This window comes from Debaryomyces hansenii, assembly GCF_000006445.2.
Source record: "Debaryomyces hansenii CBS767 chromosome C complete sequence".
Classification (NCBI taxonomy): domain Eukaryota; kingdom Fungi; phylum Ascomycota; class Pichiomycetes; order Serinales; family Debaryomycetaceae; genus Debaryomyces; species Debaryomyces hansenii.
Genome location: NC_006045.2, coordinates 1,519,276 through 1,536,556, shown reverse-complemented (window position 1 = coordinate 1,536,556; position 17,281 = coordinate 1,519,276). Strand labels below are relative to the sequence as shown.

Sequence of the window (17,281 nt, the reverse complement as noted above, 5' to 3'; positions counted from 1 at the left end):
TAATAATAAATACTCAACGTCTATTCAGTTTTCTTCAAAGATTTTGGCTTTCCCAAAACCTTCTTTCTTTGCTTGATCATGTATGTGTATAACATGTAAAGACCAGGCAAATAGGTAACTAGCATAGCTTTCAAAAACCACGAGTACAAATAACCGACAACATTTTGAGCTTCATCAAGAGACAAATAAACCATAAACATCTCAGACATAACACCGGTTGGATATAATACATAAAATAATGAATAACGAGCCCACGTCAAATAATATGGTACTTTATCAGGAGAACGCAAATTAGACGCATAATAAGAGTATCTAATTATTTCAGTAATTGACCATGATAAACATAACGTAATAAAACACCAATGAACGTTTGCAGGCGATTCAGGCAACAATTGACAAATCCCTAAGACGATCAATAGTCTCGAAAACACCTGGGTTACTGTAGTAAACAATGGAGACTTAACATTTCCTGTAGCCGAGTTATAAATTTCCACAACAGCAAAACATTGGATGATTGTGGTAATTTTGTTTGTCATATCAAAAAAGTAAGGTTGACCCAAAGACAAACTCAAGAAAACCGTATTAAAAAATACAATTGACCACAATGAAGCAGAAATAGAATTGTATGTAATTAACCATTTTTGGGGAGTGCTGAAGCCTTCAGGCTTGGTAGATGACATCTTAAGTTTTAACTTTTGACTGAATACTAATTAAAGAATAGAATCAAAATTCTGAAAATTCGCTCGGTTTTATACCACAGGATTTTATCCGATTATAACCCAAAATCATGTTTCTATAAGATAATTCTAATGCTACTATTTAATTAAATGAGATTGTCATTAGAGTCAATTAATAAGTATATAATAGATAATTCATTGTAACTTTTTAGCATTTTTGACATTCAAGACTTTCTTTCTTTGTTTAATCATATATCCATATAATACGACAAATCCTGGAATGTACATAGTGAGAGCAAAAATTAGAAACCAATAATAGCCGGACCCACGTACAGAGTCCAAACTCAAATAAACCACATACAGTTCACTGAATAAGCCAGCTGGGTACAATACGAAAAACGTAGAATAACGTAGCCAAAGTAGGCTATAAGGAATGTCGTTCTTGACTAATTTGGCCGAAAAAAAACTATATCTGATAACTTCTGTTACTGACCACGCTAACGATAAAGATGTATAGCTCAAAAAATGAAAATTTCCTTTAGAACCGGGAATATAGTAGCTTATGCCAACAGTGATCAATAACCTGGCTAAAAACTGTAATAATACAGTCGGAATAGAAGATTTGACAATCCCCAATAATGTGTTGGAAATCTCGACAACAGCATTGAAAGCTTGAACCAAGACAAGAGTCTTATGAGGGTAATCAATATAGCTGTGTGAAATGTAAACACATTCTGCGGCAGACGTAATATCAGAATCATAATTCAAAAAAATAATCGCATCACGTAAAGTCTGAAATAAAATGACACACCAGAGCGAAGCCGAGATCACATTGTAAAGTGCTAGGTATTTGTCCACAAACACGGAATTAGGCATCTTATTAAAGCCAATGGATGAATACTGAAAAATTGTGGTTGAAAAGCCGATCGCAATCAAAGACAAGCGAGAATTTACAATTATGTCTAAAATAGCGTTCACATTTCAAAATCATTCAAACGCCGCTTTATAAGATTAAACATATAATATATATATATATACAAGATTGACATAAAGGTTAGTCTTTGCGGCTATTACTAGCGCTATTAACCCCCGTACTTACTCAAAATGCTAGATAATCCTTCTTTATCTGCTGCAATTAAGCATTGGTCCCAGTCTACAATCAATGGTGCTTGGAATATGTCAGACGGATTAACGTCTGGTTCCTTTGTTTCAATCAATTTGTTGAACGATTCGTAAATCATGGCATATTCACCTTCGCTAAATACGTTTAATCCATTTGGATCGCCGTTATTCGGACGGATTGGCGACTCAACAGTAATCTTATTGTTGATCTCGCCAGATTTCTTACCGTACATAAATGGATAGCAATTCCTCAACGCCAGCTTACTAGCTCTATCTTTCAAACAGCTGTTGGTTATCAAAAGGAATTGGTCATATGTTGGCATTTTATTAGCCATGAGATCAACCTGGAAATAGTTCTTATCGTCATTCAATTTATAGTACGCTTTATCCAAAACCAGGTACAATTCATTGGAAAGTGATACTTTATTATTATGAAATATACTGATTGTAGCAGGAGAGTTTTGTAAGCTTCTGAAGAGTGACATATTAATTGATAATTGCTTTATAAATATCCCCAGATATAGGCAAATAAATAGGTCTTTATACTACGGAATCGTCTTCCTGCAGCTTCCGGGGGTGACTCTAATGTCTCTAATGTCGTTTATAAGTCATTCTTGCTATCATGATCTGGACGACATTTTCGCTACATCAAAAATATCAATTTTACGGCTAATAGGTATATTTGGCGGCTAAGAAAACATGTGTCGTTTCATGATATATAAGGGCCGTGAGCCCATGGTACTATCAGATTTATTAACAAAACCAGCACATTCTATTATTAACCAATCTTTTGATTCTAGACTAAGGATTGATATGCGGAACCCCATAAATGGAGATGGGTTTGGTGTTGGGTACTATTCGCCGAAAAATCAACCATGCATATTTAAGGCGATAACGCCGGCATGGAACAATGTCAATTTGAACAACTTGTCTATGTGTACTGAGTCACACTTGGTGTTTGGACATGTTAGGGCATCGACGCAGGGGGTATTGGCAGAAACTAACTGTCATCCATTTTCATTCGGGAAGATAATGTTTATGCATAACGGGGGTATTCTGTCGTTTAACTTAATCAAGAAAAAGCTAATTAATCACTTGGATGATCAATTTTTTCTTTATATCCAAGGATCAACCGATTCCGAATGCTGTTTTGCACTCTTTTTGGATACCTTGTTAAAGATGGGCTATAATCCTTCTGACAATTCAACAAGTTTCACACATACAATCTTGAGACAAGCATTACTTACAACGATAGAACTTATAAAGAATTGGCAAACCCACACAACTAATGAACCATCATTAATGAATTTTGCGGTTACAGATGGAGAGCTGATCGTGATAAGTCGTTATATTACGTCCAAAACAGACGAAGCGGCATCGCTTCACTTCAGTACGGGATCTAAGTTCTTTGAATATGAACCAGGATTATTTAAAATGGAAAGGTTGAATAGATCCCAAGACGTTATCTTTGTTGCAAGTGAACCATTGACCTTTGAGAGAGGTGATTGGATTTGCGTGCCAACAAATTCTACAATTACTATAACCAAGAATAATACGGTTTTAATGCATCCAATTGACGATGAATTTTATGATGGCGGCATGATTGAGAGATCATCAGGGTTGGCTATGAGTAAGGGTTTAATGGGCGGTGTTCCAACTAAGAGTCACAACGAATCAGGAATATCGATGGAGAATGAAGTAGATTCTTCAATTGCCGATTTACCTCCTCTAGAAAGAGAAGGACGGAAAACAAATTCAGAGTCAGCGATCGTCTAAAGAATAAAATAATAAAATATATTTAATATCAAATATATAGAGAGAAGGACAGATGGAAATCTTACTACCGTGCGTAAAACTCATAAAATGTCATAATAATATATACATGTCATAATAATATATATCAGCAACATAAATCAATACAAATTCATTAAACCATAGTCAGTCAAAATTAAAGATAAAATACAAAATGAATAGAAAAAGGAAAATAATCAACTTCTACTTGCAGATCTAGATAATTTATTACCGCTAGTCCCCTTCTCATTAACTTTACTTTCGTTATCATCATCAAGAATTATTTCATCATCGCTGTCGGACGAACTGGAACTAGAATCTTCACTAGATATTTCATCATCTTCACGACTGGACGCACTGAGTAATGATCCCTTGGCATCATATAGAGGGTGTGATTTCTTATACGATAAACCATCATCATTGGGGTCAATATATTCATCTGTTTCCATTTCATCATTGTCGGGTTGAATATTTATATCACCTGGAACTTTTTTGAGTAAATTTTTCTTTTCAGAAGACTCTTCGTCGATCGGAGATTTGACCGAAGACAGGATTTCTGTAGACGCTGTATTTGTAAGTTGTTGTGACATGTAGTTTGTGAAATGGTCATCATCATCTTCAGACGATTCGTCACTTGAATTTGACTTTATTGTATCTGCATTCTCATGGTGTTTATCCTCTTCATAATGTCCATCGTCTTTGCTACTCTCTTCAAAACCACTTCCTATTATATCATGGTCAGTTTTTGGATCAAGAAGTAAGCCTGGTTTGAAATCATTTTGCTCAATTATTTCACCAGTACCTTCATCAAAGGTGTTGGATGCATCCTCGTCCTCTTCATCTTCTTCACCACCACCTAAAATTGCGTTATACTTCTCTCTTGTATCATATAATACATGACTAACATATTCCTCCCAAATTTCATCTTCAACCTTAGCGTCAATTAATTCACTCAAGGTATGCGTAGGGTATAATTGAATGAATTTCACCACTTCCTCAGCGATCAAAGTTAAGTGCCCCATAAAGCCTAGTCTCAAACCATTGTGGTTATCTTCAAAATCAGTGCAAAGCTTTTGACCTTCAATAATTTTGTTCGTAATATCACCATAATGAAATAAATCAATCGCAAGAAATTTATTAAATCCAATATCCATCGAACCATTCAATACTTGCTGCACTATATCGAAAACAACATTATGCAAGAAATTATTCCATGGGAATTGAAAAAACATTGATAAAATATTGGAAATAATCTGTGTATCATATAACGATATTTTTAAGAAGTCACCAATAACAGGGTTTGCTCTTATTTGTTCTTCTGACAAATTTGCATTTGCATGAGGTTCTTCTTCGTCGTCTTGATCTGGATTTTGATATTGAATCATGGTGTCATTATCAGGATTGAGTTTAGAGTTAAATGAATCTATTGTATCATTAGCGAAATCATCATCTTCATTGTTATGACGAGAATTCTTCGCGTCATTATTATTTTCACTATCTGTCTTATTGTCATTACCACTTTCATCATTAGGCAAGACAATAACTTCGTTGTATTTGAAGCTAACAGGATCAAACTCTTTCATCTTATTCCTCAATATATCTCGCTCCTTAACGACGTCAAAACCCTTATTGTCATTCAATAATGCCATATTTGAACAGTGCAATAATTCGGCTATCAATTCACAAATCTTAAACCTTTCAAATCCTAGCGGTTTTATTTCACCAAATGGAGTTTTTAATATGGAATTTGTGCTGCTGTTTTCATTCATTAATAATTTATTGAAATCTTCAATTTTATTGCCAAATATCGTAAGCAAGTGACCCAAGTAGATCGGGTCTCTACCAGTAGGAGGGTGACTTTCTAGAGTAATATATAAAACAGGCAAAATGTCATAGTCCGAATTGTTTTTCCTGATTATTTCTATAATAATACCGACACCATTAGCTAAGGCATAACCACCTTTTAACATTATTTTACACAAACGGTCCATTTGGTCATACGAAACTAACTCTCGTGTCAATTCATTAGGTCCAATAGTTGAGTTATCTGTTGTTGAATTAGCTGAAATGGTAATTAACGCCTTTAAAAAATCTGCTGCAGATGACTGTTTGACTAACAAAATGTCATAATTCTCTGATGCGTTCTCATCACCAGTAATATCGAGCGAATTAATTAAATGCGTGATGAAATCTTGATTCTGCAAGAAATCAATAATTCCTGTTGAGTTATCAGGTTTATCAGTTGAGATTAACTTAAGAAGGAAATCCATCAAAGGTGGATTCGATAAGTGATTTATAAATTTCTTTACCAAATTAGGTTGGTTATCTATAAGATATGTAATCATCTCGTCACATTTCATGTCTAATAAATGCTCCATAATTTTCATGAAGTAAGTTGACAAGTTGATCGAAAGAGGCTTTTTTGAATCCAAAACTGACCATAACTTATTCAAGTTCTCAGTGGATTCCATAACAGTGTCTGTCAACGACCACACATCAGCACTCAAGATTTCCGCTGCTAACGTCGCATGACGAACTGCTCTGTCTTCATCAGTCTCGGTGTCGGTTTCTGCATTTTCCTCGTCGTCATCATCTTCACCTTCTTCGTTTTCATCATCTTCATCATCCTGTTTCACGTCTTCATCATCTTTTTCGTGTTTCTTTTCTTCGACATTATCAATATCGTGCGCCTTCTTGCCTAAAGTGTCCCTCTTGTCATTTGTCTTATTTCCTGTAGGTATATCCTTGCCATTTTCTTTCTCCTCGATTCTTGAATCAGACTCCTTGGTGTACAATTTCAATTTACTCACATCTGTGCTTAAAGAATCGTCAATGTTTCCTTCTTCAACAACTAAATCAACTAATAAGCTCAAAACTTCGTCCTCCCTCAAAAATTCTAATAACATAGAATTATTGGACAACAATTCTTGTAACAAATCATTTTCTTCCATCAATTTCAATAATAAATCATATGTCTGAGAATTCGAAGAATTATTTGATTCTTGATCATTTGTATGATTTTCTAAAAGGGTCGATATGTTTGACAATGACGAAAGTCCATTACTAAATTTCCAAAAAGAGCCCGACATTATCAAATCTTGAAAAAATAGTATATTAAAATGATAGTTTGTAGATGGTTAAGGGCTCTATTGGGCTAGTTATTGTCTTAGTTGAACCTTATTATTTGATTGTATATTGATTTTACCTATGAATGTTGGTATTAACACCAAAAAAAATTTATGCTCGCAATTACACAAAATCCGAGTTCTTTTGTGTAACAAGTTTTTAATTTTTTTCCGTTAGAAATTTTTCAACATCTAGTAGTAGTAATTGAAGTTTGTAACCTTGACTAGGAAACAAACAATAAAGTGAAAAAAATGTTTCGTTTGGCAGTACCTACATTGAGAAGTAGGGGCATAGCTTCCACTTATCCTAATTTATTTATTCGTACTTTGTCTGGAACATCGCAAACCACTCCAATTAACAAACAAATACCAGACTTAACTACGTTGAAATTGGATTCAATCGGATCTGATAGTTTATACGCAATCTTCAAACTCCATAATATCCCATACTTGGTAACCAAAGGAGATAAGATAGTGTTACCATTCAAATTAAAGGAAGCTGAAGTGGGAGATCTGTTGATATTGAATGATGTTGTTACATTAGGGTCGCCAGAATTCACATATAACGATGACAGTGGAATACCAAAGGAGTTATTTGACTTGAAAGCAAACGTCGTTGAAATCACAAGAGAGCCATATTATGAAGTCTACAGAAAGAAACAAAGATGCAGAAGATTAAAGACATTTCCTGTTCAAAATTACCAAACCATTTTGATGATTAACGAGTTGAAGTTGAAATAAGAAAAGAAATCATATTCAAAAAATTTATAAACCTAGCAAACCATACGTCTTGCTTTGCATGTATATAGTAGATCTCATATAATAGTTAAATGTAAATCGTCAGATTAAGTCCTAGGCGGAGCTAATGTTAGATATTGTATTTCTTGTAATTGTCTTTGATCATTTGTGCTAATCTGGTAGTTTCGAACGAGAATTTGGATTCATTACTGATGAATGGGTCTCCCAAGAGATCTCTAGCGGTTGGTCTCTCTTCCGGATCAATTGTGAAACATCTTCCAATAAATGACCTCGCTTCATCAGAAATCAAATGAGTAATATCGTCAGGTATAGGTGGAGCTAATTTAGTCTTACCAATTTTATAAATTGCACTTACCACTGCTTCATTTGACCATGGCCTTTTACCTGCAAACATTTCTAGTACAACACATCCTAATGACCAAATATCTACTTTAGCACTATACCCTTGCTTTTTATCAGCAACAATACTATCAATAACTTCTGGTGCCATCCAGAAAACTGTACCTTGCATGGACATCTCAGCATTATTAACATAAATATCCTTGGACTTTTTAGATATGCCAAAGTCCGATATTTTACACGTTCCATCGATCTCTAAGAGCAAATTATCAGCTTTCAAATCACGATGTAAAATACCATTCGAATGTAAGTATTCTAGACCAAGCAAAACTTGCTTAATTATAAACTTGATAAGTGGCTCTTCAAACCTTCCAAAAGATTTCATGCATGATGCTATTGAACCACCAGCAACATATTCCAAGAATAAGCTATAAATGTTCTTTTTCTGCTCAAAGCCTAAATACTGAACAATGTTAAGGTGATCTAAATCTTTCATAGTTTCAACTTCTTTATGCAAAGCATCAATCCCTTCAGACACTTTAGGGGATCCATTCTGAAAATCATTAGGAACAATTACTTGTTTAACTGCTAACATTTCACCAGTAGTGACATTCAATGCTAAATATACCGCACCAAACGAGCCTCTACCAATTAATTCACCCTTAATCCAAGCAAATTCTTCGAATTCACCGTGCTTTCCATTTTTCAATTTGCTAACAAAACCTTTCTCAATCTCAGTGGATGTGACTTCAACAACCTTTTGGCCCCATAGTTTTGTGTTTGTCCTATTTAATGAGTTGAAATTACCTGAATTGGGGGTATTGCAATATGATGATTCTAGAGATCTACCAGCTTGTGGTGAGTTTTGTCTTTCTAACCTCTTTTTACGTGCTTCATTTGCTACAACACGAATAGTTTTCATACGACGGCGGCTTAATGTAGGTTCTTGATTTTCAGCATACAAGATTTCATCTCCAGAATCTAATTTCGGATGGACTGGTGACATATTTGCATTAGAGAAAGTTCTTGAAATTGTTGGTTTCCTCATAGGAATAGCATTTGATGCTTCAATAGATGGTTGATGTTTATTAACAGGCGATACGGGCGAATCATCTATGATTGGCTTATCTAAGTTGGTATTAGGGAAATACTTCTCAAGATTCCTATAGACTTCTTCCACAGGAGGTCTTACATTCATTTTTATCGAGATAGGATCCGTTAACGTACGCCGTTTAAGGGTCTCTTTTGGAGCCTCCGAATCAGGCGACCTTATAGGTTTCATGAAAAAATCTTCGTCACTTTCATTATCATCATCATTAACATTACTTTTTTGATTCTTAATTGGTTTAACAAAAAAATCTTCATCATCAGATGAAGCATTATTGTCTCTTTGTACTGTAGGAACATCGTCAAATGATACATCGTTTTCCCTAAATGCAAACGAATCATCTGTTACGAACGAATTTTTGCTTGAAGTGGATCCTTTTCTTTTATTGAACGCCTTGCGTGAACCCATTGACCTTTCACTGCCACTAGGCGAGCGACTAGAATAAGACAGAGTTTTTGATAGTGTTGAAATGGAAGGCAGTATTGAGGCTTTCTTTAACGAATGGGATCCTATCACACTCAGCTTTCTGTCAAGCGGTGGCGGAGGAGCAATTCTTTTGGCTACAATACTACCAGATTTGTCCCTATCCATTGATCCAGATGATATGCTAGGAGATAACTTATTGTGATTGCTCTCTACATTTTCATCCTTTAATGTTGCTATTGTAGTTGCTGAAATTGGAGATTTTGAGGGATTGGAGACCGATGACGAGTAAATATTTGGTATCAACTTTGGAGCTTTTGATTCATATGGGGATTTCCTTCTTTTATCGAAGTCTATTTCACGACCTTCTTTCCTTAGAATCTTAAATGAGTTGTGACTGTCACTCAATTTAGATGAATTAGGCGATAAAGATGGCAGACTATTGTCAATTTGAGTTGTGTTTATCAGTAATGATGGTGGTTTACTATCTTGTGAAAATTTCTTATTCTCAGGTAAATGTAGCTTCATAGAAAATTGGGGATTCGAAGGTGATTTTCTTCCAGCCCTAGTGGAATTTATCTCACTTATACTGGAAAGCTTATCATTGTTGGTATCCTTAAAGTTCCAATAATCTACTTTAGGGTCTCTTGCATTTTGTAAGAGATATTGTGGCGTGCTTGGATAACTTCTTTCATCATTGTTTTCACCGATTAGCTCAAAAGATTTCGAATCTGAAGATGTAGTTGAAAATGTTGTTGTAGTATCAGAAGTAAGCTCTTGGTTTACGAAGAGCTTTACAAGTATATCTGTACGAATAACATCCAATAAAACATCATCCTTAAGAGCAATACCTTCAGTTGAATTAAATTCAGTCAAATGGAAGGTAATAATTCCAACATCAATTAGTTCTAATTCTTGAATTACCCTATTTCTGATTAATTCTATATTTCTGATTTCTTCTCTTGTCAAATTGATAGGCGTGAAATGTTTATTATCTTTGCTAGCCAATATCATTTTTTTATCAACAAAGCTATCATGTAATGTTGGCAAATACTTTTCATCAAGATTATCAAGCAAATCTGCCTTCTTTATCAGATCTATATAAGTATTATTATTGAAATTGATCACCTTAGCTGACGAATTCATTAATGGAGAAGGCAACGTCTCGTCACTAGACATAGCTATCGATCTAGTATTTATGTCGTCCATGGTGGTGGTGTTTGTACTCTCTTGTTCAGCATTAGACTGAGTAATATTTTGCTTAGCCTTAGGTAACAGAAGCTCCCGAAATTCCACAGGACTAACAGGCGATACAACATTTTTACTATTACTTTTATTTATCCCACTGGTTTTGGTCGCAGATGATGACGAAGTATTTTGTACCTGCTTAACAATTCCCACTGCCTTATCACTACTATATTTTTTTAAGGTACTAAAAAGACCAGACTTTCTACCATATGTAGTTGCTGGAATAGCTTCATTATTTGGAGTTGGAAAGTTTTGCAAACTAGATGTTTTGAGTAGGGGTGCCCCAGTATATTTAATTTTATTTGAGTCAACGATAAAGTCATCATTTAATGATAAAGAAGTCCTTGAGTTAGATTTTCTATGACCACTTATATTTTGGTTGTTAGAAGGTGCTATAGATATATTGTTAATACCGGTATAGGTTTGAGGAATATCAGAATATGACGATTTGGATTTCCGAAAGAATTTGTGATGTGATTGCAAATCCTTACTTGGTTTTTGGGAACCTATATCCACATATGATACTGGTCTCTGATTACCAGATGATGCTATATTATTATTCAGCGACGACGAGCCATATGCTGCTGATATTGATACAGATTTACGCTTGTGAAAAATGGGTACAGATTTTCGATTTTCTGCAGTGCTATTAGGGAGAACCGGAGACAAATGAGATTCATTAGAGCCTTTTCTTGAATGCGATTGCATTTGATACTCTTTATTTGCATTATAGTCATCCACAGGTTCCGACGTAGAAAGATGTCCTTTAAGTAATTCAATAAATCTTTCAATTGAATTATTTTCATTATCCAAGACCAAGTATTTACTGAATTGCTTCCAAATCATGGAGTCCACTTCATAATTACATAGTTCTAGAAACCTATTACCAGATATTTCATTCCTACGAAAAGTTTCTTGCCAAGAACTATTAAAACCGTAATAATCAAGCCATTTTAGCACATTCAGAATATGCCATTTTGTAGATGTATTAGTCATGGATGATTTTGATTGGGTATTCATAGCATACCTAACAAACCTCTTGCCTTTACTAATCGTAGAAGGTGTTATAGTAGATGTGGTGGATGTATTTGAAACTGTCGATGATTCTGAACTATTTCTATTATGAACTTTGACATTGATATCAACTTCATTAGACTGTAGTGGATTATTGGTCAGACAAAATTGGCCAGTAGGATCATCGTCTCTTTGAATTAATGTATTAGATTTCCTATCATTATGGAAATTATTATTATTGTCTTTTGAAGCTAATTCTAAAGAGCTCTTGCTATAATCATAACCACCTATAATCAGTCCAATGGCATTTGAATTGTCACTTCCAGATGAATTCGGGGCCGGAGAATATGGACGGGCAGATCTACTGTTTTCGTTGCTCACTTCGTCTCTAGGAAATCCATCAAATGCACGACGAGATAGACGAGGGGGGTCTTCTTTTATGGGAGAAACTTGAAACTCTTGAATTGAATCATTTTGTTCGGAGAAGCTGAAACTTTTGAGATCCTTGTGATCAGATTGTATAGGAGATGATGAATTATTTGTAGTCACTTGTATGTTCTGTTTATTCGGAGTGGATGTCTCATCTTGTAGTAACGTCCCAAAATTATCGTTCGATGGATAAGGTAGACTCAACTTTCGTTCATCAATGCAGTTATCCAGATTATCTTTATGTGGAATAAATTCATTATTCCGATTTGGATGCATCATATAACCTGACATATGCTGATTCGAATAAATTACACCGTCCGAAGCTATTCTATTTTGGGTTGATGGTGGCATACCCATATTGGCAATTGATTCAGGATCATCATACATAGTTTTTCCCTCTCTATTAAATTCATGACTAGCAGATCTTTGCCTATGAGCATGATTACTATTCCAATGATTGGATATAGTTTCAGGTATGAAGCCAGTATAAGGATGCAACTTGATTGTGATGAATATGCGGTTACAAAAGAAAAGCTTTTGGAGAATAAATTCAAAGATATTGTAAGTTAAAAACCAATTAAAGCCGATGTGCTTTCAATAAATATTAGACCCTAAATATTGTGTTCAACTTATTAAAAATATGTAAGAGATATTATTATCATATCTTCTAAATTTAGTGCAGTTAATTTTTGTATCCGAGATAAAAATATTTATTAGATCACTGTTTACAAAACAGCGTATACATATACAATTTATACCGAAAAAACGTCTAAACATCGGAATTGTACTTCAGTCTGGAAATGAACTATACAGTATAGCATGTCTAATACTCCGTTAAATGAACTTCTACATAAGACAATTAAGGACTTGCATACACTTCATTTATATCCAACAACTCAAACTGATTCCAGCTACGAAACACTTCTTGAAGAAACCATACACAGTATACTTCAATTATTGAATTACCATGATAAACTTTATTACGAACTAAATTTGAATGTGTCACCAAGCTGTTCTGAGATTGGGTCGTTATCATTACTATACTACCTAAATAAGGCTTCGTTAGGTTTGTCTTGCGATTCAGAACGAATCACAAACTTGAATATTTTCTCCGCTATCCAATCGTACCAGAATCAAGGGATAAGCAACAGATCCTCAAGATCATATGTTCTCAAGCAATTGATTAAACTCCTTTCCTTTAGTGATTCCACATCAGATGACAAGAAACCAAAGAGAATAAAAGAATCTTTCTCCACCATATTGATACGATTTTCTGAGCTATTGGATTTTTTTTTCAAGCTTCATTCAGAATCGGAGCAAAAATTGGTATATTATATCAATCGGTGCTTTAACTATGAGTTAAACCTTTACTCCAATTTGCAGGATAAATTGGATTCTGGTATGAGTTTGGATGAACATGATACGGAAAAAATGGTTTCTTTGCTAGACGAATTTATTGGAAATAGAAGTTGCGAAGAGAAAGAACTAAATGATAATAATGGACTGACAGATACATCTATCTTTAGTTATGAATCGAATGAATTTCCATCGCCCATAGGTATTAGTGCATCACCGTTAAATTTTCAATGTAATGATCAGAACTTTTCGAACTTGTACCAGTTATTCCTTCAAGTATCATCATTTAAGAAATTTCACAGGGATTCGCAATCTTCGTTTAATGATTATTCCAAATATATACGAATAATGATCAACTTGTATAAAAAATCTGCTAACATAGATACAATGGAGATAAACGATTTCAAATACAAAGAATTGAAATTCAATTACTTCTACAATTTCTTTTTAAGTGGTGAGTCAATCCGAGAATCTATACTACCTGCTCGATTTGAAGAAATCAACAAGCGAGTAATAACAAAAATGGTGGTGTTTCCGGAACTGTATTATGAGAATAGATTTGAATTGCATACTGCGATAGATAGGACAACAAGCGATCACTTGATGCAACCAGAAGATAATAAAATTTATTCAAGTTATGCTGAACTGGAAGGCATTGATACGGAAATTTCTGATAATGTGGTAGGTAAATGGCACAATGGTGAGAAAAAAGAAGGTAAATGGAATAATGACGATAAAGCAGAACAAGTGCATACACAATTTAACTCTTTCGATCTCTCATATACTAAGGAAGATCAATTGACTTTAGTAAATAATTTACGACATATCATTCCCTTATTAAATGAATTTAATTTTGATTTCAATAATGATTTTCCGTTGATTTTAAAATATTATATGCATTTACTTTACCATGAGCTTCCAGAAATACGTAATCAAGAGGATATGGATTTTGTTGAAAGCATCGTCGCATTAGTCGATACTATTACTGATTATGAGAACGAGGATGTTACCCTGGAAGAATACGACATTAGAGATACTGTTCTTCGATTCTATCAATTGCATACATATTTGAATAAAGAATCATTATCGCATGAAGAACTCCCTCGTACAATTTTAATGAAATTGGCAATATGTGACTACTATTCGAATTCACAATTAAAATACAGCATCTTTCACAAATGGAACTATAAGACACTTGCAATAAGTCAGCTTGAATATAATTTAAATTATGAATGGTTTCCGGAATCTGATAATACTCTAAAGAAAAAAGTTTTAAAAAGATGGTTTAGTAAAAAGCTAAAGCTCGATAAATTGGGATCAGCTACGACAAGCTTTTATGACCAAGATATTTTGTGTAAAACTTTCAAAGATTTTTGGTTATTACGCTCGAAGGACTATGGAGATATGAATGACAAGGCTATCCTTCGTTATGAAGCAAAGTGGTTAGACTTGTGGTATCGAAAGTTGAATTACACGCAAGGATTACAAAACCAGGCATTGAACTACGATAAGCAACATCTTTTGAAAGGCCATTTCAAATATTTCTTGATTAATTTTCATAAAAATAAAGACTTATCGTTGATAGCATTTAATAATTACGAGAAGTTGCTTTATAAAGACAATCTTAACCTAAAAAAATTCATTATAAAGAACTGGTATGCTAAAATGAATTTAAAAATTGAACCTAACTACTCTAGCAAAAATGAAGAACTTGAACTACCCACCATTACTCAGTTGGATGTTGCAAATAATTCTATCCCTCCTTCAACCTTGAGTGAAAAATTACATAGGTTGGGTAATATTGAGAGGTATATTATATTTTCAAAATACTTCAAAATTTTGAAGTACGCTAAGAACATACAAAGCATCTATAATGAGACTAAATTGAGAAATAATACGATTTTTCTCGAGTTCTTTTTCTCTGAGCAATGGTTAAAGAAAACAAAGTTGCAAATCAAAGCCAAGCATAGTATTCAAGAAAAACACCTTACGATAAAATCAAATACTTTTCTTCATTGGAAAGAATATAAAGACCTTAATTGTATTGCAAATAGCTTTCATAGAAGCAATTTGTTGAAGGTGAGCTTCAAGAGATGGAAATTAGAATCTGCAATGACCTCTTTCACTTTTAACAGCCGTAACCGCTCTTGTTTAAAGGAGATTCTGACTTCTCACAAGTTAAGGACATATTTTACTAAATGGTTATTATCTTATCAACTAAAATGCTTTCAATTTAAATCGGAATTGAAGCTTAAATCAGCAGCTTTGAAACAAATGGGCGATAAATCAAAGGTGAACAATGATAATGCATCACGAGCAATTCGAAGTGACATATCTAATACGAATTACAAATTTTTAATTAGGTGGATTTTTAATTATAGAAAGAATGAACTGATGAACGAAGTATCAGATTTAAATTTGCAAAGAAAATATTTGAATAAGATAATCGGGAAACTTCACCTATATACGAAAGATTTTGCTTCTATCATGGAAGATTTCAGTCGTGATGATATGTCAGGTAAATACCGATTGAAATTTAACGATCGTTTAATTAGTTTGGTTGCAATGCGTAATTGGCAACTGCGCTATGATTCAAGGTTTCAAAATTCTGCAAATTCTAAAATTAAGTCCTTTAACGATAGCATTGTAATTCCGAATCGTATTTCTAAATACTTGATTTTGTGGGTCAATAAATATAATGAGAGAGAAACGGTTGTTTCATATTTAGATGCTGAGTGTGAAAAATTTGGCCGAACATCATCCTTGAGAAAGGTATTCCTTAACAAATGGGTATCCGCTACACAGCGAAAGTTGGAATTGAATCTTCTCGCAACAAGATTTGAAACAAGACTTCTAACTAAAAAGTTTTTAGTTATATGGTACGACCAATTCCTTCATGTTAATCGATATTTGAGTGAATTAGGAGATGATTTTGTAAGTCAAAAAGAATTCCGCAAATTTCGAGAGACTTTAAGTAATTGGTCAATGAAGTATATTAAGAATATCGAAAGACATCATCAAAGTTGTGAATTATTCACTAAAAGATGGCAAAATGTAAAGTCAAGATCGATCTTAGAATTGTGGATATACAAATTAAGAGAACTACAAGACGAAAGGGAAATAAGTGGGAAATTTCTTGTAGATAAGGAAGCCAGTATGATCAATAATCAGTCGCCATTGGCAAAAAAATCATTAACCCGAAATATAACTAGAGCCAATAACAATGAAGATCCTAATGCCAGCTATTTGTACACCCCACTAAAACCTCAGTCTGATAGAGTACCTTTGACGCCCCATTTTACCAGTGGCACAGCTGGAGGTAGCCCAACAAAATTACAAGAAACAACGTTGAGACTAAAGCATGAACGTATAGATGCGTTACGAAAGCATTTTGGTAAAGTCAGAGCTACATCCACCCCAAGAAGAGAACACTGGCGCACAAGCGGTGATAAAAATCCGTCATTGGAGTCTAAACTGTTGATTGATCGTAACAGTTCAAGATTTATTCGACTTTCACCCCCAAAGTATAATGACTATAAGCCTATTTTACCGCCAAAACCTCCAAATTTTAGTATTGCCGAAGTACCATTGACAGACCTGTTTTCGTCTAATCAAGGTGATACTAGTCCGTCAAAAATACCAAGTACTGGTGCTAATGACGATGAAAAGTCTATCATTGAAACTGCCAAAAGAATGCGACGTATAACCCCCATTTTTGTTCCAATTGATGATGACATTGATGAGCCAAGATTTTCGCCAATAAAGAAGTTGAAAGAAAAGTTAAAGAACAATCTTATTGAAATTTCACCGACTAAGGATACAGATAGGTTTTGACTTGATAAATTCTTGAATATATTTCCATCGATTATATAAGACCCTATAAAGCTATT

General features: G+C 34.1%; 8 protein-coding genes across 8 annotated transcripts; 3 read left to right on the top strand and 5 right to left on the bottom strand. All coding sequences in view use genetic code 12, as the record gives it.

Moving 5' to 3' along the window:
• Positions 1–20: 20 nt before the first annotated feature.
• DEHA2C17446g (DEHA2C17446p) lies at positions 21–680 on the bottom strand (the record flags this gene model as incomplete). The annotated part of the gene is made up of 1 exon (XM_458450.1): positions 21–680. One exon carries the CDS (start codon positions 678–680, stop codon positions 21–23), a length of 660 nt encoding a protein of 219 aa, XP_458450.1.
• A 192-nt stretch (positions 681–872) lies between these two features.
• DEHA2C17424g (DEHA2C17424p) lies at positions 873–1,553 on the bottom strand (the record flags this gene model as incomplete). Its single annotated transcript, XM_458449.1, has 1 exon — positions 873–1,553. The coding sequence occupies one exon, from the start codon at positions 1,551–1,553 to the stop codon at positions 873–875; it is 681 nt and encodes a 226-aa protein (XP_458449.2).
• A 206-nt stretch (positions 1,554–1,759) lies between these two features.
• On the bottom strand, positions 1,760–2,284 carry DEHA2C17402g (DEHA2C17402p; the record flags this gene model as incomplete). Its single annotated transcript, XM_458448.1, has 1 exon — positions 1,760–2,284. The coding sequence occupies one exon, from the start codon at positions 2,282–2,284 to the stop codon at positions 1,760–1,762; it is 525 nt and encodes a 174-aa protein (XP_458448.2).
• Positions 2,285–2,498: 214 nt separating this feature from the next.
• Positions 2,499–3,575, top strand: DEHA2C17380g (DEHA2C17380p; the record flags this gene model as incomplete). Its single annotated transcript, XM_458447.1, has 1 exon — positions 2,499–3,575. The coding sequence occupies one exon, from the start codon at positions 2,499–2,501 to the stop codon at positions 3,573–3,575; it is 1,077 nt and encodes a 358-aa protein (XP_458447.2).
• Positions 3,576–3,787: 212 nt separating this feature from the next.
• Positions 3,788–6,679, bottom strand: DEHA2C17358g (DEHA2C17358p; the record flags this gene model as incomplete). Its single annotated transcript, XM_458446.1, has 1 exon — positions 3,788–6,679. The coding sequence occupies one exon, from the start codon at positions 6,677–6,679 to the stop codon at positions 3,788–3,790; it is 2,892 nt and encodes a 963-aa protein (XP_458446.2).
• A 288-nt stretch (positions 6,680–6,967) lies between these two features.
• Positions 6,968–7,456, top strand: DEHA2C17336g (mitochondrial 54S ribosomal protein YmL49; the record flags this gene model as incomplete). The annotated part of the gene is made up of 1 exon (XM_458445.1): positions 6,968–7,456. One exon carries the CDS (start codon positions 6,968–6,970, stop codon positions 7,454–7,456), a length of 489 nt encoding a protein of 162 aa, XP_458445.2.
• A 127-nt stretch (positions 7,457–7,583) lies between these two features.
• Positions 7,584–12,422, bottom strand: DEHA2C17314g (DEHA2C17314p; the record flags this gene model as incomplete). The annotated part of the gene is made up of 1 exon (XM_458444.1): positions 7,584–12,422. The coding sequence occupies one exon, from the start codon at positions 12,420–12,422 to the stop codon at positions 7,584–7,586; it is 4,839 nt and encodes a 1,612-aa protein (XP_458444.2).
• A 432-nt stretch (positions 12,423–12,854) lies between these two features.
• Positions 12,855–17,225, top strand: DEHA2C17292g (DEHA2C17292p; the record flags this gene model as incomplete). The annotated part of the gene is made up of 1 exon (XM_002770186.1): positions 12,855–17,225. The coding sequence occupies one exon, from the start codon at positions 12,855–12,857 to the stop codon at positions 17,223–17,225; it is 4,371 nt and encodes a 1,456-aa protein (XP_002770232.1).
• Between the last annotated feature and the right edge of the window lie 56 nt (positions 17,226–17,281).